This window comes from Eurytemora carolleeae, unplaced genomic scaffold (assembly GCF_000591075.1).
Source record: "Eurytemora carolleeae unplaced genomic scaffold, Eaff_2.0 scaffold541, whole genome shotgun sequence".
In the NCBI taxonomy this organism is placed as follows: domain Eukaryota; kingdom Metazoa; phylum Arthropoda; class Copepoda; order Calanoida; family Temoridae; genus Eurytemora; species Eurytemora carolleeae.
In genome coordinates, this window is record NW_019396589.1 from 208,709 (window position 1) to 229,266 (window position 20,558).

General features: G+C 31.0%; 2 protein-coding genes and 1 pseudogene across 4 annotated transcripts in view; 1 reads left to right on the forward strand and 2 right to left on the reverse strand.

The window, feature by feature from the left end:
• The window catches only part of LOC111705972 (uncharacterized), a 30,042-nt gene extending 13,576 nt beyond the window's left edge, over positions 1 to 16,466 (reverse strand). Inside the window, exons 1-2 of one of the 3 annotated variants that reach the window (XM_023478697.1) lie at positions 16,214 to 16,466; positions 13,462 to 13,575 (exon numbers count right to left, since the gene is read on the reverse strand). The gene's annotated coding sequence lies outside the window, so the exon portion shown is untranslated. The remainder of the gene's footprint in view (positions 1 to 13,461; positions 13,576 to 16,213) is intronic. The other 2 variants (XM_023478696.1, XM_023478695.1) reach the window with 2 other exon arrangements.
• On the reverse strand, positions 1,877 to 10,146 carry LOC111705971 (solute carrier family 12 member 2 pseudogene; annotated as a pseudogene).
• A 1,300-nt stretch (positions 16,467 to 17,766) lies between the features above and the next one.
• On the forward strand, positions 17,767 to 18,657 carry LOC111705981 (uncharacterized). The gene is made up of 2 exons (XM_023478708.1): positions 17,767 to 18,056; positions 18,129 to 18,657. Exons 1-2 carry the CDS (start codon positions 17,811 to 17,813, stop codon positions 18,483 to 18,485), a joined length of 603 nt encoding a protein of 200 aa, XP_023334476.1. The 5' UTR covers positions 17,767 to 17,810; the 3' UTR covers positions 18,486 to 18,657.
• Positions 18,658 to 20,558: the final 1,901 nt, after the last annotated feature.

The following is a 20,558-nucleotide window of genomic DNA, read 5'->3' on the forward strand; positions in this document are numbered from 1 at the left end:
AAATCATATTTTGTATTAGCTGCCCGACGCGAATTGCTCGTGGAGCTTTTAAAACACAGTGAAAAAAATTTAAATCTTTTTGTGGAATCTAAGGATTCTACAAGAAACTTTTGAATGTTCAGGATTTGTAAAGGTATGAGTGAGCAGATTATCTATGTCCTGAATGTAAAATGCAGATGCGAAAAAAGAAGAATTTGAAACTATACACATTAGAACTCAAACGTTCTTCCAAAAGACACAGTTAAATCCATACATTTTTTGACTATTAGACTTGATTTAAACTTTCAAAAAGACAATGCGTATAAATATTAAAATGTACACTGTACACAGGCTACTCACTATATTATTTATTTGTTTTACACAAATAATTAACATGAACTTATTAAGTGAGTAATCTGTATCACTTCTAACAACATCAAATGCATATAGGATAGCTGGATGGTCAAAACGGCTGAACCGATTGGTAACTCACTAAGCCCTGACGAACGGTTTTGATAGGTCAAAATTTTTAAAATGTCCAAAAAATGTCAAAATTTATCATTTCTGCAATAGTGCTAAATTACAAGACATCATAAAACTGTGGAATGTAAAAAATACGTTTATTAGATACAAACAGACAGACAGACAAGTTTCAAGTTCTGCATCAGAAACAAAGCGATCATCACGCAAACAAGTTGTATTGTAAACCTTTGTATACAGAACTTTAAGAATATGTTATTTAAATTGCATGAATCAAAGGGCAAAGCGCTTTTAAATCTTTCTTCTTTTATTCTTTTTATGTAATCTATAAGCGTAATCTGTTCTGAGGAGGAACTGAATATATATATATATCTCAGGAAGTATAATTTCTATTCAAATTCTTACTTACATCGAGGCCAAATGTTTTTGTATTCACAATTCACTGTACATACACATATGTAAATACAATGTACATACACATATGTAAATACACTGTACATACACATATGTAAATACAATGTACATATACATATGTAAATACAATGTACATACACATATGTAAATACAATGTATATACACATATGTAAATATAATGTACATACCCATATGTAAATATAATGTACCTACACATATGTAAATACATTGTACATACACATATGTAAATACAATGTACATACACATATGTAAATACAATGTACATACACATATGTAAATACAATGTACATACACATATATAAATATAATGTACATACCCATATGTAACTATAATGTACCTACACATATGTAAATACAGTGTACCTCACATATGTAAATACAGTGTACATACACATATGTAAATATAATGTACATACACATATGTAAATACAATGTACTACATGACACGAACCTCTGACCCTTAAGTAAAAGTAAAATCAGCCTAAAGTCTGACCGCGTCAACCGTGTTGCACCGGCTAGTCCTATCGAGTGTCTGCTTCATTTACTCAATGTCCGGGCGATACAGTACAAACTGGGACCGGAAAGGTTGACCCGGCTCGGAAATGCAAATGTACTGCTGCTGCCCGTGATGAGCAAGAAAAAAGCTCCTTGCACTTCTTGCAATTTTATAAATCCATTTGTCCAATGTGTAAAAAACAAATAGCAGAACATTTTAAAAGCCACATCACTTCAACCTAAGGAAAATGGCGACTTCAATAACTTCATATATAACCTCTAAATATATACATCTAAATATATACCTCTAAATTGTTTTGTTTTCATTCGGAGGTTTTGATCGATTTGTGAACTTAATGAAAAAGCATTTAGGAAAAGTTCCAAAAATATTATGTACTTGTATTTCAACTAGATATTTTTTTTACATTACAAATATATCACTATATTACAAATATTTACTTACAGCTGTTTTGACAAAAATAAAACTATCATAAAAAGCAAAACAATAACACAATAAATAATTCCCTCTAAAGTTCAAATAAAATCTTATATCAGAGTTTTTATATAAATAATAATAAAAATGTTTATTGTTTTATAATTTTACCGCCGAAGAGTGGAGGCTAGAAATATGATGAAAATTTTAATATTTGGAATGATTTTGCAATTTTTTTTATAAAGTTTTTTAATAACTTTCCAAATTTCTGATTTTTTCATCTAAAATTATAGTCGCTAGCACTCAGGAACCAGCATTTCTGAAATAGAAAAATTATTTTGCATCAATTTGAACATTTTTAACTTTCATCAGTTTGCTAAGGACCTGAATACTCGCCACTTATTCAAATTCTTTAAATCCTACATCTTTTCAACCTAATTTCAACCTAATTGGCTAATTTAAACTATAAAATTTTGTTAGCTCTAACGGCTCTAAGTATGAGAAAACAATATCACTATCAGATTGCAAAGATTTAAGTTAGATCTTAACACATATATGTTGTTAAATATTAGAATTCAAAACACGTTTGTTCTTCTTGAAGGCTCTTCAAGAAGAGAAGTTGTGATTGAAAATCTAGTTTGACGTATAGTGTGGTATACCTGTTATGAATAGAAAGTGAGGACTGTAGTTTGATTTCCTCGTGTCAGCAGAACCGGAGGAAGTCCTTTGGTCATCATCTCCAACCAAGCCATGTAAAGAGCAGGAGGAAACTGCTCCTTCATAGGTACAGGTAGGGTTAGCACAATCAGTTCAGACTTGTACGAACGCTCGCGTAAAAGTTCGGCTTTGCGTAAACATCGGTTTGTTCGTTCAGAGTTTGCATGAAGCTCTGCTTTTGTGATTGATCCCGCTGGATATTTGCTTATGAGATGATGAAACTCCATATATGTTTCACTATTAGCCTTCTTTGTGATGTCCGGAATTACATATACGGCTGCAACGTCAATTCTAAATTTAGCCAGCAGATTGGCAAACGACTTTGTATCCTCATCAAATTCTCCTGGTTTATCTGTCAGGAAAAACACTCTGAGTTTGCAGTTTCTGTAAATTCTTCTAGTTGTAAGAATATAGGGAAGGAGTAGAGTTAATCCCCCATCATCATAGAGCCACCATACATCAACAAACCCGAGCTTTGGTCGTCCTTTAAACTGTTCTATACTTTCAACAAAATGGGGGGCTAAATATTTACCATCTTTACCATAATATACAGACTTATTCTTCTTTTTCTTATTTTTCTCTGTCGTCAAGGAATCTGGAACAATAACGGTTTCCTCTGTAGCTATAATGGAGGAAAAATCTTGTCCACCGGGAATTCTGAGTATGCAAACTGACATGTTTGCTTGCAGTGAAATTGTTATGGTGTTTACATACTCATTAATAGCTGTCAAATCATTCTTTTCATTTTGATAGCCCATCATAACAAGATTTGGTGCCAGTCTCCCAAGTCCGGAAATCATTACAGCATTTTTGACTCCTTCGCTGTAAGTATCACTTGCCACAACTGCTGAAAAGGCTTTGATATTATGGTTCTTGAACCAGGTTCGCGAGTTTTCTTTGATTACATCTATTTGTTGTTTCTGATTTTCAGGAATTATGTTTGCACAAATCATTAGTGACAATTTTTTTGTCAATAGGTTTCCAAATTCTACCAGAGATTGGCGATGAGCAGGATTTCCGGTTAGAAGGATGATTTTTGGTCTGTAAGACTTAATATGATCTTTTACTTCATTTAGGGCATATGTGTTATTAAGAGCATTCAGGAATTTTAAAGATTCTGCAGAGCTGCCCCAACTTACTTCAGGTTTGAGGTAGAAAAGGAGAGAATATAGTCCTATTATGATTATGCATGTTATTATAGCTAGAACCCAGTCCATTAAAAACATCAAAAGAACACAGGCAAAAGCTCCGAGAAGAGAAATCCATTTGTTGTAGAACTTAAAGGTTGGTCTCCACCCTGGAGACTTGGTCATACTGGAATGGAACACGGACAGATTCATTAGGGCGTATGCTGCCAAGAAAAAATTGGAGGCAAGAGCTCCAATAGTGTTAAGTTCTCCTATCATTAGACAGCCAAAGCCAATACAGAACACCAAAACTGATCCTCTTAGTGGAGCGTTGCTTGGTCCGGATCCGACTGCAAAGAAATCAAGCTTAGGAAAAATCTTGTCTCTGGCAACGGCTTGGAGAACTCTTGGGGCCCCTTCTAAGCTGGCAATTGCTGAGGATAATGTGGCTCCGTAACAGCCAAGGTAAACAAGATATCCAGTAGCAGACATGTAGGTCATCACCTTTTGATCGTAGGCAGACCCAAATTTGCAAGAAGTATAGTTTAGCCCATATTCTTCTCTTACAGCATTGGCTTCAGGGGTGCAGTTAAATATTTGTGGAAGGAATCCAGTGCTATTTAGATATTCCTCAATATTTCCGCTAGCTTCTGGTAGAAAGTTAAATCCCACAACTACAGCAAATCCTGCATATGACACATAGGTTCCAGCAATAGCTATCAAAGTTCCTTTAGGAATTGAATAGGAGGGATCTTTTAGATCTCCAGAAAGATTTGCTCCAGCTACTATTCCAGTTACAGCTGTAAAAAATACTCCAAACACTGACATGAAGGACTCTTGAAATCCATTCCCATTGACCAAATACTGGGCTTTGTAGTTTTTCTCTGCAGTATCAATGCTCCACCCTGTAAACCCCTTTGCATGTCTATCATCATTTCCAGCATAAGCTGAGCCTCCAGACAGGAAAGTTCCTACCAGCATGTCAACTTGGGCCAACAGCAGTAAAACTAGCAGCAGTTTTTGTACCCTAGTAACCCACTTCATACCAACAATTGCTAAAATTAGCAAAAGCACAATTACTGGGGCTCCAATAATCCTCAAATCATTTAGTCTGTCATCTCTTGTTGCCACTATGCCTCCAAAGTCAGTCACATCATAAATAAGATCCAATAAGTTGTCCACAAATCCAAGAGTGTAGGTTGCAACAGATATGGAATTAGCAAGGGTGAACATTAATCCGATTGCTCCTCCAAACTCAGCTCCCAAAGCTCTTGATATCATGTAGTAGACTCCACCACTGGCAATTCTGCCATTAGTTGCTACTGCTGACATGGATAATGCAGTTACAAGAGTAATCATATTGCAGACTGTAACTACAAAAAATCCCTCTATGATACCAGCCTGTCCAACGACCCAACTTAGACGAAGAAACAGCATGACACCCCAGATATTTAAAAGACATCTCATAAGAACCCCTTCTATCCATCCCATCTTGACAGCTTTTGAAGCACCTGATGGCTCTTCATCATCTTCCTTCTTGCCAATTGGTTTTACATGTGTTCCAGCCATCAACTCTTCCAGGGTGGGTCTAAGAGCCAAGTCATCCTTTCCAATAGGCATAAAGCTAAGTTCTGTTGGAAAAGATTCATCATTGGACAGTCCTGCACATTTCTCAGGTTCATAAACATAGCTGTAATCATCATTCCATTCAGAACTTTCAAATGATTGATTGGTATACCCTACTTCAGTTGAAGAAAGTCGACGAGGTACTATTACTTCCTGCAACTGAACAGATAGCCGGCGTGGTACATCCTGCAGTTGCCCAGAAAGACGTCTGGGTGCTTCCTGCAGTTGTACAGACAGTCGTCTTGGTATCAAATTTCCTAAACAACAAATTTGTTAAACATTATGTAATTCACAATCATTTCTTTTTCGGAACAAAAAGTATTTTTCATCATCAGACTGTTCCCTCATTTAAAAAAGTTTTTCATTTTTTTAGCATGTTTCAAAAATATCTCTAGTTTGAAGTTGCAAAGAAGGATGGGTAAAGTTTATATTTAAATCAAAGAGATTGTAGGTGTAATTTCAAGGGCTTCTCCATTTATAGAGTGGCATGTCCGATTTAAAACGGTACCCTGAAAAGCTTTTTAAGCTGTAAAAACGATATCTTCCAAATTATTGATTAGATAAATGTTTACAGGGTGCTATTGTGAATCGGAATGTTTTATATTTACAGTCATTTTCAGATTTAATACTTTTTATTTCAACCAGAGTATTTAAATAAACCACAGAAATACAGGGTGCTATTTACGCACACAAAAAATCGGTAAACACGAGGTAATATAAACATTTATGGGATTAAAATGCACAATGCGATATTTTCACTAATAAAAGAATTTTACGAAGAAATAAAAATCAAGATGTTAATGGAAGAACAGGTTTTTGATACAGATAAGATATCCGAAGGATTTCAACAAAATTAATTGTAAAACTATTTGGCATCCTTTTGCTTTGACGTGACAAATTTTAACAAATATTTTTGCAGGATTATTATTTTGTTTTTTTTGAATTGTTTTTCTTCGGCTCAATTTCTTTTGCCATAATTTGTTTCAAATCTGTAAAAATAAAAAAGAAATGATGAAAGTTAAAAAGCTTATTTTTACCAAATACTTTTCAAACGTAAAAGCATAAAAAAGTACATAAGTTTCCTTAAAGCGTATACAAAAGTACATAAGTTTCCTTAAAGCGTATAAAAGAGTACATAAGTTTCCTTAAAGCGCATAAAAAAGTACATAAGTTTCCATAAAGCTTGCAGTATATATAGTATAAAATAGTCAACACCTGTGTACTGTTATCAAAAAATTTAAAAGTACGTTTAACTTGAAGTTGTATTTTAATCAACCCAATACGATCAAAGAGGATTTATGGTGCTAAATTTTATACTAAAAGGTTTAAGGCTGGTATTTAAAAGATAAGATAGTTTTCCTTAAAGGGACTGTAAGCATAATTTCAAGTAACCCTCAATACCAATTTGGTATGAATTCAGAAAGGTATCCTTAAAACATGATTTGATCAAGTATGAATTATATATCAATATATAAATATATATATATATATATTTATATAAATATATATATATTATAATTTAGAAAACTGACTTTTTTTAATACTGGGTTTTCCGCAAATGCGACTTGCGCATTTCTACTGCAGGAAAAGATAAAGAAATTATGGGTTGATCACTTGAAAATACGAATACAGTCCCTTTAATCTATTTTGTTCATTTTAATCGATTAAAAATTATATTTTTTTCACACACAATTAAAATTGCCAATTTAGAAATTCTTTAATGATAAAAAACCTCCTTTCAAAAATTAAGTCAATGGAAAAAAATTAAATACCAAAGGCATTTTTGATCCTGCTCTTTTCATAAAAATTTTGATATTCTTTATATATATTTAAATAAATTTACTAGCTTAAGGACCCGGCGTTGCCCGTGGAAAAAAAATGTTGAAAAAAATAGGCAAAATATCTATATACGAATGTCTTGTTTTATTATATAGATATGCACCGTGCTTCCCTTTATTTTCTTTCTATTTTATTAACAACTCCCGCCGTTTACCCGCACTTGATTGATTTTACCGGGAAACTAAATTTTAGCTATTCAAGTCGACCCACTCAAATTAGAATCTCAAAAACTTTTATGAAAACCTTCCAGCTTCCTTCCAGGATATGTTTAATTCTTTAGCTGAACCAAATAGAACAAAATCATATAAACTTGAACGGGTTCTCACCCCCCCCAAAAAAATTGAGAAATCCTTTAATTAATTAGCATTTTTTTCTATTAATTGATAAAAAATCAAAAAGAAAATATTTGTCCCCCCCCATTCTATATTGTTCACAAAATAACAATCTCAAGTTTTTTCAAATTTTTGTTAAATAAATGTTTAAGAATGAAATAAAAAGAATTATTAGTTGACACGTGTGCAGAATTCAGTTTAAAAGAAAGTTTAATTCTGAGAATAAATTGAATATAAAAAGATGTTTACGCGCATAATTTCTGGTTTGTTCTTTCTTAAACTTAAAAACTTTAACAATAAGAATTGACTAGGGTGAGAAAAAAAACAGAACCAAAAAAATGCCAAAAATAAGTTTTATTTCGAAACATCACAATTATCACGAAATTAAATAATTATCAAAAAAATAACTAATAAACAATCAGAACTTAAAGGGAGTAACCGGCTATGTAAGGTAGTTGAACTGAGTATGCAGTGTTGTGGAAAACTTCTTTCGGATTCATTTGAGACATATTAAAATTTTTAAAAGATCTGTAAAACCTTAGTTTGAGCGTAAATTCGACGTTAAAAACTCCTACTTTGGGGGTGGATACGTTTTCAGAAATAGTTTTTTTAAATTATTAAATAACGACGACATAAAATGTTAAAAGTTCTACAGTAAACTACAGACGTCATTTATAGGAACATATTGAGAAAATAAAAATTAATCTTATCATGGAAAATTATTAGTTTCTATTTTCTTATTATTCACAAAGATTTTCTGCAAATTTTCTAGAACTATTATTGAAAAGACGACATTTTAAGAATTTGAAGAAATCTGCGAATAAATTCAAAGAAAATAAGAAATTCAATATAATGATGAAAACGAAATAATCGATTTTAGCATTGATTTATTGACAAATTTCTTTTGAGAAATATGTTCCTAAACACCTAATTAAATTACTGTAGAATGTTTACTTACTTTATTTTTTGTTGTCGTTATTTAATAATTGAATAAAAAACTAATTCTGAAATCGAATCCACCCCCAAAGTAGGAGTTTTGAACGTCGAATTTGCGCTCAAACTCAGGATTTACAGATTTTTAAAAAGTTTAATATGTCTCAAATGAATCACTATTTTTGTAAATGATTTTTTGAAAATTACTGATCAAAAACTTCAACACTCGCACGACACAAAAACATATTGTACTAGATAGATACAAATAAATTAAATTGCGCCTAAAATTGAAATCATATAATATGGTTTTAATGAAAACCCCTATAATTGAAAAGTAATTGAGAAAAGCAAAAATGTTCTGAATTTCTAATATGTATCAACAGGATAAATTAGCTTTTCTCATCTTTGTGCATAAAAATTAGAGGACCTACAGGGTAACAAAATCGTACCAGTATGGTAATGCCGCATACATTTGACCTTCTCCTTCTAGCTATAGTCTGCAGTGAATGTGTACTTGAGATGTCTTTGCAGTGATGTCAATGCCGAGTTTTTATTGCATATGACCAAATTAATTTCTTATTCTCATATAAAAGAAAAAGCAAAGACAACAATGATTCTAATTTTAACAGGATATGACTGATTCTTATAGTTGTTCTTTTATCAATATTCTAACTTTGTTTCTGTAGAGCAGAAATCACTTTTATAGAGAAACCCCAATTGAAAATCATCAACTTTTGAAGAGAGTCTTAATCAGATCGGACATTTCATATTATTACATTAATAAGTTAGTAATTATTAAAGTTTGACGTACAATAAAATTTAAATAATATTTCAATTGGTAATTTTTGGTTTAGAATTGCACATTATATTATTTAAGTGTTTTATATTCAGTATGAATGTTTTAGAAATAAACATATTGAATCATGAAAAAAGGCCTCTTTTTGCATGTTTTTCATACTTACATAAGTATTTAATGTTATATTTTATCGAAATAAAATTGATTTAATTGAAAAAAATAGAAATTTAACAATTTTTCTTTGCAACACTTTAAAGAATATTGATGAAAATATTTTAGAAGGTAATATAATAATAATATTATAATATTGTAGAAGGTAATATAATAATATTATAACACAGTTTTTTTTATTTTAACCTTTCTTCAAGTCAACTAGACTGATTTTTTTTTCTAGGACTGAAAAAGATGAATAAAATTTCGATGTTACTTTCAGTACATTATACCCCAGACACTCTTTTAAGTTTTTTTTTTAAGAATTTAAATAGCATGAAAACTACAATTTTTTTTACTGGAATTCGTTCTTATTTTTATAAGAATTCAAAAAATTCAAGTATAAATGCAAAACACTAATTTTTTATTTCTACTTTCAATGGATTATTTAACACCTATGGTCATAATGGTCATATTCTATGTTTAAGATTTAAATTCAAATCTGTAAATAAATGTTTATATATGTATAAAAAGAAAGTACTAAGTAGTCTATATTAATTTGATTTTTTAAAGTTTCCGATGGTTCTTAATGTTTACATTTACAACAATACAACGAGGAAAAAAAGAAAGCCAAATCTATTGTGGACGGTTTTTATGTTTATATATGTAAATGCACATATTTATATAAAAGAGTAAAATTTTAAAAATACCATAAAAAAATATTTTATTCATTGTGAAAGATATTTTTGTGTCTATTTTCCACAACAAATGTTTAATCTATTGTACCTATAGTCCGAGAACTCATGGTTTACTCCCAGGAACTTTGGGGAACCTACACTTTAATAGGGTCCACAGGAGTAGGGATTATACATTATTATTTTTAATACAAATCTTCATTAATATTTCAGTTTTTAAACTTCACATGTTATTCAAAAAGAAGAATATAATGTTTCACGTCCTACGATGATCCTCAGTAGTCAAAATTCTTTAAACAGCTCTAAATTAATGTTTATTTTATTTACAAAACTAAGTGAGGGTAGAATTGCACTCGATTTTGTCAATTTTAATGGTCCATAAACCTTCTCTAGCTACATTCATGTTTGGGCCCGATCGGTTCAGCCGTTTGTTGGATTCAGACAGAGAAGCCGGACAGACAAGTCTAATATTTTCTTATATATATTCTTAGTTTCTAAGTTTCCAACGCATGTAGTTAAAAAAGGGCGGAACGGAATTTGGTCGAATACAAATATCAAGATTAAAAGTACAAACACATATGAGCCAGAAAGTGTCCTACTCCCCAACCAAACATCTCCCCTCTTTATATATATATATATACAGTGTTTCGTCCTTATGGATCAAACACACTAACCACTACTCCATTCTGGAAGAAACTCTAAATGCAAGAAAACGGACTAAACAAATTCCGTACAATCGTCTCTGAAGTCTCATCCTTTGTGGGTAACCCTATGTATAAAAATATATATGTTATTTATAGCTGGCCAAACGGCTGAACCGAATACATTTTTTTAAATCGAAATATGTTTTCTTTCGATTTTTTAATAATTCTACGGGCAACGCCGCGTGCACTTCAACTAGTTTGAAATAAAATAACATTCGGCCATTTTCTTCACGGCTTTTTCCCCGATTCTATTAATGTTATTTTTATCAGATTTATTGGAATTTTCGATTTATTCAAAACTGTTGTTATTTTTCATTTTTGTAAAGATTATTAATTTTTTGTTCTTATCATTATCATAATTGTCATTATAATTTTTGTTATTATCTTTTATATAATAAAATGTAAAATAAAACGACGGGAGTAAACGTGATATTAACCATGATTCTTGATATAAACTGCAGCTAGTTTTGTAAAAAATCATAATTATAATTATTATTATTATCATTAATCCGTTTGGTTTTCTAGTTATATCTCGAAAATCAGGAAATTAAAACAACTATTTATATATTTTAGAGATGTGTATTATTGTTTTTTCTTCATTTTTAACATTCAAGATTTTTTTTACTTTTAAGAATTTTAGATGTTAAACACATACTTAAAATTTTACAAAACTCAAAAGCTTTTGAATACGGCTTTATGTAATTCTGATCGTCTATAATACTTAAAAGATATCTGCAACTTTTTTTTACATTGTTCATAATCTTCATTTTAACATAAAACAAAACATTTTCAGACTAAAAGAATAATTTGAGAAATGCAATCTTACCGATAATAACATTTCAAATACGTGAATCGTCTCCTATTCTTAAGGAGCCTCTGAAGTGTTAAATCAGTTTAAAAATTAATCAGTTTGAATTTAGGAACTCAAAATTTTTTACTCTGTTTTGAAAAGAATTTTAAGATTTCAATTTCAACGTGCGCTTTGCGTTAATTTGACGATTTAATCCTAAAAAGTTATAATTTATGAAAACATGATGCCCATGTCTAGTTCTTTGGCAGAACTATACTCAAGTTTACTATTACGAACTATAGTGAACTGTCAACCAGATTTTAAGACGGAGTCTGGATCTACTAGTTTCAGTATACAATAAAAACACTTTCAATATAATTCAAACTATAAATATCATTTTCCACATTCATATTTTTTCATTTCATATTTTTATTCAACTAGAAAGCATGAGATATTACAAATAAGCAATCACAATTTACAATGCAGTTTGGACCCGCCAAACCAGGGTAGGTTATTTTGAGTGGTTGGTCCTAAGTTAGTTAACGATACTGAATATAATTGGTTACACACATCAAGATATGTGATTGGATAGGTAAGGAGTTGATTGGAAGGAAGGAGATTGTCAGGTGATCTGTGGCACGGTGAGATCAGAGGGATGTAGATATAAATTAAAATACAGGGTGTTATAGGATGGTGGATACACAAACACAAATAAGATAATAAAGTTTCAGATTTTAAGTTCTTTTATATAAAATTTATTCGCATTTAAACCTCTCATAATTCTCAAGATAAATATTGATTGAGCTCTTTGTTTAAATATCTTTGCAGATTTAGTTTCTTTTAGGTCAATTTCAATTGCATTCCACGATTTAAGAAACATTACGGACGGAAAGCTTTCTAGATCTTTGCTTATACCCCGTTATACTTTAAATGATTTTGTTCTATTCGGTTCAGTTAGAGACTTAAACATATTTTGGAAGGAAGAGGGAAGGTTATCATTAAAGTATCCATGCATAAATGATAGAACACAAAGTGGTATGCATCATCAAGATTAAGAACTTTCAGTTTTGAAAATAATGGATTTGAATGTGCCTTGAAAGTACAATTATTAACCGCTCTGATTGCCTTTTGTTGCAAAGAATGTTAAATGGTAAGATATTCTTAATTTGAGACAAAGCAAGGTTTGAGCTAGAAACTTTATTCGAGATATGTTCAATTTGAAAATCCCAGTTTAAAAATTCGTCAAGTTTAAGTCCAACAAATTTGAAATATTTGTTCACACAGTTATTACCAATTCTTTTAGGTATCTCATTTCCTATTGATATATTACAACTGTTGGGGTCAAAGTGCATATTTTTATTTTTAAATACTATATACGTTGTTTTGGAGACATTTAATGTCACAAACGATTTGTTTGAAACCATTTTGCTACTTTTTTTTAATTCAGTGTTTGCATCAAGTGTTAGGCTTGCAATGTCAGGAGATGACTTCAAAAAACTAGTATCATCTGCAAAGAGGCTGGTAAAAAAAGATGTTGCTAGAGGCATTGATACAATTATTTTAAATGCTCATTATCTATTCATATGAAATTATATTTGATATATATTTGGAAATATTCTAAATAAAACCTGCCTCACTCGGATTTAACAGTTCGGTCCTTGTCCCACCAAGGTGTTGACTTTTAATCACAATTTGATTAATTGATCATTTTTCGCTTGTAATCACAATTTGATTAATTGATCATTTTTCTCTTTTAATCACAATTTGATTAATTGATCATTCTTCTCTTTGCCTTTTCAACTTTTTAAAGTTTTAAAATAAAATCGAAAAAAATACGGGTCTGTAGATCTAAAGATGATTAATTATTGAGCAAACTGGGATTGAATTAAACTTGAAGAAACTGAACCTGGTTAGTCCAGGGTGGACTGACCTTATTATTCTGATGTTTATCCGTCCTTGAATATATTTGAAGAAGATGCCGCCACCAGATGCTATGATTAGCCCAAACCAACGTAGGGTGGTTCAAAACAAGAAAATCAATTACCTGAAATTTTAAGAAACCAGGAGTTTTTGTCTGATTTTCTAATCCCTATATCTTTGCAACCCGATGTAGTAGACCTTTGATATTTTAATTTTTGAACTTTGTTAGATCAAATAGTAAATTTCAAAGGTCTACACGATCAGATTGCGCAAATATAGGGATTAAAAAATTTGAATTTTTGGCAAGAACTCAGTTTCCTTTTGATATGCTTGAAACTAGCGGAAAAATATTGTTTATGAACTAGCTTCAAATTCAATTCACCAATCATCTCAATTTATCCAGGGGGGGGGGGGGCTAAACCTCTCAGACATTAAATCCCCCAAGGGAAATTTCAGGGTTAAGAATCCCCAATCTACCTACTCCCTGCCCTCCCCACTCCCCCACCCTTTCATATGAATTTGACATTACCAAGCTGATCTGCTAGTTTTCTTCTTCCTTTTTAATAAATTCTGAGAACAAACCGTATTAAAATAAATTTAGTTTAAATCACGCCCAGTATTACAGTATTTAGCTATAGAGATGGTAAAATTAAGATTTCCTTTACTTACTTTTAGATAGAAAAAAGACGAAAACTGTTAATATCTCCTTTATATAAACTTTAAGTTTAGCTCAATACTCAGTTAAATAGAAATGCATCTTTAGCTTCTCTTTGATAGAAGAGAGACAAAAACCTTTAGTTTCTCTTTTACTCAGATTAAACAGAAACAGAATATTTACGTTTAGCTTTATTCAGATAACGGTAAAAACAGAATATTTACGTTTAGCTTTATTCAGATAACGGTAGAAACAGAACATTTACGTTTAGCTTTATTCAGATAACAGTAGAAACAGAATTTTTACGCTTAGCTTTATTCAGATAACGGTAGAAACAGAATATTTACGTTAAGCTTTATTCAGATACCGGTAGAAACAGAATATTTACGTTTAGCTTTATTCAGATAAAATAGAAACGGTAACTTTACATTCAGCTTTAACTCAGATAAAATAGAGACGAAACTTTAAGTTCAGCTTTAACTCAGATAAAATAGAGACGGAAACTTTAAGTTCAGCTTTAACTCATATAAAATAGAAACGGAAACTTTAAGCTTAGCTTTAACTCAGATAAAATAGAAACGTAAACTTTAAGTTAGTTTGAACTCAGATAAAATAGAGACGGAAACTTTAAGTTTACCTTTAACTCAGATAAAACAGAAACGTAAACTTTAAGTTAGTTTGAACTCAGATAAAATAGAGACAGAAACTAAGTTATAGCTTTAATTCAGATAAAATAGAGACGGAAACTTTACGTTTAGCTTAAACTCAGACAAATAGAGATGGGAATTAATTACTCAGATAAAATAGTGACGGAATCTTTAGATTCTCTTTGAGAGCAAAGATACGGAAACTTTGATTTATATTTTACTCAGGTTAAATAGAAACATAATCTTTAAGTTAAGCTTTACAAAGAGAAAATAGTGAGACAGAAACATTAAATTTCACTTTTATTCAAATATAACAGAGACACGGTTTTCTTTCTTTTTTTCGGATAATATCAAAATAGAGATTAGTTTGTCCGATAATAGTTTATTCATAAATTTAAAATTGTTATCTATGGAATTTTTTAATAATAATTTTAATAGATTATTTGAAGTGTCAAACAATTTTCTTTTTTTTTCTCGAGGTATTCTATGAGAAATTCAGGCACCGATTAAAATTTGAAAATTAAAGATTAAGGAAGAATTTGAATCGGTGATTCAAATTTAAACCAGCCGCGGCGGTAAGAACTTCAAATTCATAAAAAATTGGTTTCAGAACAAAGTAAGCATAGTACAAATCCCGTCTTGATTTAATGATAGTAAATCCCCCAATTCTTCTTTTAAAAGATATTAACTTTCCCTTTAGTTAGAACATGTTTATTATCCTATAAAAGCTGTAATTAATAAAATGATAACAACCTCTCTCCGTCATAGAATAATTCAAGATTATCTAGTTTTGATAAAATAATCAAATTCATGGGTTTGCACGCTAAAAGAAACTTTCTGTACGTTCTTGAGTTAAATATGTAAACGTAATTTCAAGTGAATCTCAATTGAAAGATTGGCATGCCCGACCATACAAACAAAAACAAAAAGGCGAAGAATTCTTTTTTGTCTTTATTGTTTTTTAGATTAAGGTGATTAATTGAAATTACACTGTCAATCTCTTTAAAAGACTATTTACTAAAATTAATCACAAAAGTACTAGATCGTGTCAATATTAACCAAAATAATTCTAGCATTGGAGGATTTAAAACTTTTGGATAAGAAATATTTAGTCCTAACCGGTCGTCTCGACGTTTAACGGTTTAATTGATCAAAACTGATGCCCAAACATCTTACGTAGATGTTATCTAAGCTTAAATGATGTAATCTGGAGTAGTGATGTGCCTTCCGCTGGTTCGTTTTTTTGGGTCGTTTAGTATACACTACACATATGTCATATTTTGACCCTGACAGAAGATGTATGCAAAAAAAATCGAAAACGATCCAAACGTTTCTTCATTGTTTTAGGGCAAAGAATAAACATATTGCAAAATTAAACTTTAACTTAATAAAGTTTTGATATCTTGGAAGTTTTAATAAATGAAAAAAACCAGTCATGATTAACAACATTAAAAACTTACCTCTTTTTTAAGACAGAGAAGGTCCATTAAATCACTTTTTCATCCAAAAATAACTTATAACTTTACCACTCGCTCATTCTCGGAATGTCACATATTTTTTTAAATTAGGGGTGGGGATGGAAGAATGATAGAGAAAAGCGAGAATTTTTGTTCATCCCCTCCAGTGAGGGACTGCTGCACCCCTAGACCAGTGAAATCTATTGATTTCAGGGTTTTTTAGGCACCAACGGGTGCTGAGCCCCCTCTTGGAAAGATAAAAAATTTAAGCCCCCCCCGCCTGGACAAATTCCTAAATACGCCCCTGTGAANAAGGGAGTGACCGGCTATGTAAGGTAGTTGAACTGAGTATGCAGTGTTGTGGAAAACTTCTTTCGGATTCATTTGAGACATATAAAACTTTTTAAAGATCTGTAAATCCTGAGTTTGAGTGCAAATTCGACGTTCAAAACTCCTACTTTTGAGGTGGATACGTTTTCAGAATCGGGTTTTTTCAAATTATTAAATAAATACCTTACATAGCCGGTCACTCCCTTTAAGTCAAGATTAGATTTTAACAGAATAGTAGTTTTAGGTTTAGCAAACTTTAATAATAAGCCAATATAGTTGTCTGCAGTCTAATTATAAAGAATTCCATGGGATTTAGAATAAATATAAAAGTTAAAAATAACTATAATAATAGGCGACTGAATCATGATACAGTCGTCGTCATATATATCAATACAATGAAGACGATTTTCGATTTTAATTTTGATTTGTACCCAGCTTTTTGACAGCATGGATACACACAAGGGTGTAATGCAAGGAAAGTCAATTGTGGTTCTGTATACTCTGTGTACATATTGAAACCAGTTCTCTCTGGGCGGAATTTGTAAACAATAATAGATGCATCAGTGTTCGTTCAGTATTCGAGGAGGGGGGTTCAATGGAGCATCAATGGAGCATTAGAAAGCATGAGACCTTTAGTAGAAATGATGAGATTTGCCAACAATACTGCTAAGACTGAAAAGCTTCCTTTTCAAAAAGGAATTCTGCTGAGTATCAACTCTCTGTTAGGCCTTTTTGAGGACATTCAGAAGAAAGGTGTAGATTACATAGAGAATAGAATATATAGAGAGGAAATAAAAGAATCTCTCGGTATGAATTTTTTCAGTCCCTTTCAGCCTGAAAGGGAGTTCAAAGTGTACAAATCATGTAAATGTTCACAAATTATATGCAGTAGAGTACAAATTAATACAGTATGTTCCCTAGACTATCCATTTCAATTTCGAATTTTTTAAACTGTTAAATAAACTTTATAATGAATTAGGTGAATAAAAACATCATTTGATTTATAGTTATAACGGAAAATCATCGTTTGTAAAGTGGAAGGCATAGAGTCTATGTGAAATGATCAGTGGTCAATTATGAAACCAGCCTATTTCATAATTTGGTTTTCTTTCAACAATAATTTTAGATTTTCTATATAATGATATTCCAGGGCCCAACAGGTTACATAGCATAAATATGTGAAGTACACCTGCAGTATGAAAACAGTACAACAAAATGGCCGTTTTACACTTTTTTTCTAGTAAATTCCTCTCTATATATTCTATTCTCTATGGTAGATTACCTTCTCACCAAAAATATAAACCAAGATTGCTTGGAGAACTTTTTCAGTCTTCTACGTTCGTTTGGAACCTCACATCCTGGACCTGTAGATGTCATGCAGAAAATCAAACTCATCTTGGTAGGAGCAAACCCAAAAAATGCTCTCAGTGTCAGTAATCCTTCAGTAGAGATGGAGACACCCCAAGGAAGTGAAGAAAAGAATACAGAATTTGTTTCTTCATTGATTTCTTCCCAGGTAAACTATTTTAATGTAAATTTCAAAAAACATTTAACATGTGTTTTAAATGAATAATTTTAGTATGTTTAGATTCTAGATGAAGATAAACAGAATGAGATATTGCAGCCTGGTATTATTCTACTAGAGGACCAAGTTAAGGTTCAAACCCTAGACCAGTTGGGTCAGTTGCAGAAGAAATCTGCAAATGAGGCAGTAAGTTACATTGCCGGATATATTGCAAAGAATATGTGTAACAAAGTTGAAGGCCTCATATCTGAAACCACAACCAGTAGCTGGATTAAGCTTAAAAATCAGGGATCACTGTTTTCCCAAGCAAGGAGCTTGTGGAAAGTATTCACCATTATGAAGAAGTTTTTGTCAGTGTACACGTTGGAAATATATGTAGGCAACCAGATCCTATGGGAAGAACAACAGAGGCCATTCTGAAGATAGACCAGACCTGGCCAAAACTCGTAGTGGACCTTTTTGTTAAAATACGCTTTATTCAACGTTTAAGAGTTTTGAACTCTCAGCTCAAGGAAAAACACAAAACCAATTGTGTAAGAAATTTTAAGCAAAAAGCTCAGTTTATTTTTTGAATAAATTTGTCTAAATATAATGCATTCATTGTTTTATTTTCTTCAGTATAGTATGACTATATGTTGGTAGGCGATTATATCAATAAAATAAATGACTACTTCTTTATTTAAGTTTGTATTGTAAAGAAGCTTTTTTTGAAGTACAAAGTTACTAGTAATTTGAGTGAAACTTGTTTAATTTTATGTCCATGTTTTTGTGTATCCATGTTGTTTAAAAGCTGGGCATAAATCAAAATTAAAATCTAAAGTAGTCTTCATGATATTGATATAATCGCCTACCACCGTAAAGTGAAGCCTAAAACAAAAGCATTTTTTTCGATGCTTTCCTTTTAAGTATTGAACCATTCCTTACCCTTCCTTCCTTTCTGTTATTGTGATTAATATGAGGCTTTTATAAGATTTTCAGCAGAAAAGACGATCCAACTTGTACGTTTATTGGGTCGCATTGTTAAATAATCAAAAAATGCAGAAGTTTTTCCACAACCTTAGTCAAATATTACAATTGAATAACTTAAAGTTTTTTAAAATTTTGATGATTTTGATAATTTATGTTATAAATTCCTATGACCAGAATATTTCATTGATTTTTTAATTGAAAAATGGATCCCATGTCAGGCTGTGACACCCCTACTCTTGTGTTTACATTAGAGCCCAAAGACAGTACACTGCAGTACAAAAAATTCGTACACCACTGAAATAACTTTCCTTGCATTACACCCTTGGATACACATAAACATTAAACACAAGGATAAATGACTGAAAGGACTGATATTAAAGAGAGTGCTCACAATGAATGAAAGGACTTATATTAAAGGGAGTGTTCACAATGAATGAAAGGACTGATATTAAAGGGAGTGCTCACAATGAATGAAAGGACTGATATTAAAGGGAGTGCTCACAATGAATGAAAGGACGGATATTAAAGGGAGTGCTCACAATGAATGAAAGGACTGATATTAAAGGGAGTGCTCACAATGAATGAAAGGACTGATATTAAAGGGAGTGTTCACAATGAATGAAAGGACGGATATTAAAGGGAGTGTTCACAATGAATGAATTATCTAATTATAATTAGGTGGTTTATAGTCAAGCCAGTTAATAACTAATCAAGGTTTTGGAATTCATTAAAAGGTGTTGAATTGATTAAAGGTAGTTGAATTGATTAAGGAAAAATTAAAAAAAACGGGTAAACAGTTGATTAGATAACTTATTTCTGAAGTGAAAAAGAAACTTCGTTTATAATTCATCAAAAAGGTAACTAATTAAATAGGTAACTAATTAAACAAGTCAACTAATTAAATAGGTAACTAATTAAACAAGGTAACTAATTAAATAGGTAACTAATTAAACAAGGTAGCTAATTAAAAAGTTAACAAATTAAGGTAACTGTTAAAAAAAGAGAACTAATTAAAAAAGTAACTAATAAAAAGGTAACTATTTAATAAGGTAACTAATTAAAGAAACTAATTAAAGTAACTAATTAAAATGTAAATAATGAAAAGGTAATTAGCTATATAGTAAGTAATTAAGCTTGTAACTAATGAAAAGGTAACTAATTAAAAAGGAAAGTAATTAAGGTAATTAATTAAAAAGGTAACTAATTAATGTAACTAATTAAAAGTTAACTAATTAAGGCAACTAATTAAGGTAGCTAGTTAAAGTAACTAATTAAAAAGGTAACTAATTAAGGTAGATAATTAAAGGAGATAGTTAAGGTAAATAATTAAGGTAAATACTTATGGTTACTAATTAAAAGGTAACTAATTAAGGTAACTTATTTAGGTAACTAAATAAAGTAACTAAATAAGGTAACTAATAAAAAGGTAAATAATTAAAGAGGAATCTAATAAAGGTAGCTAATTAAGGTAACTAATAAAGGTAACTAATTAAAAATGTGACTAATGAAGGTAGCTAATTAAGG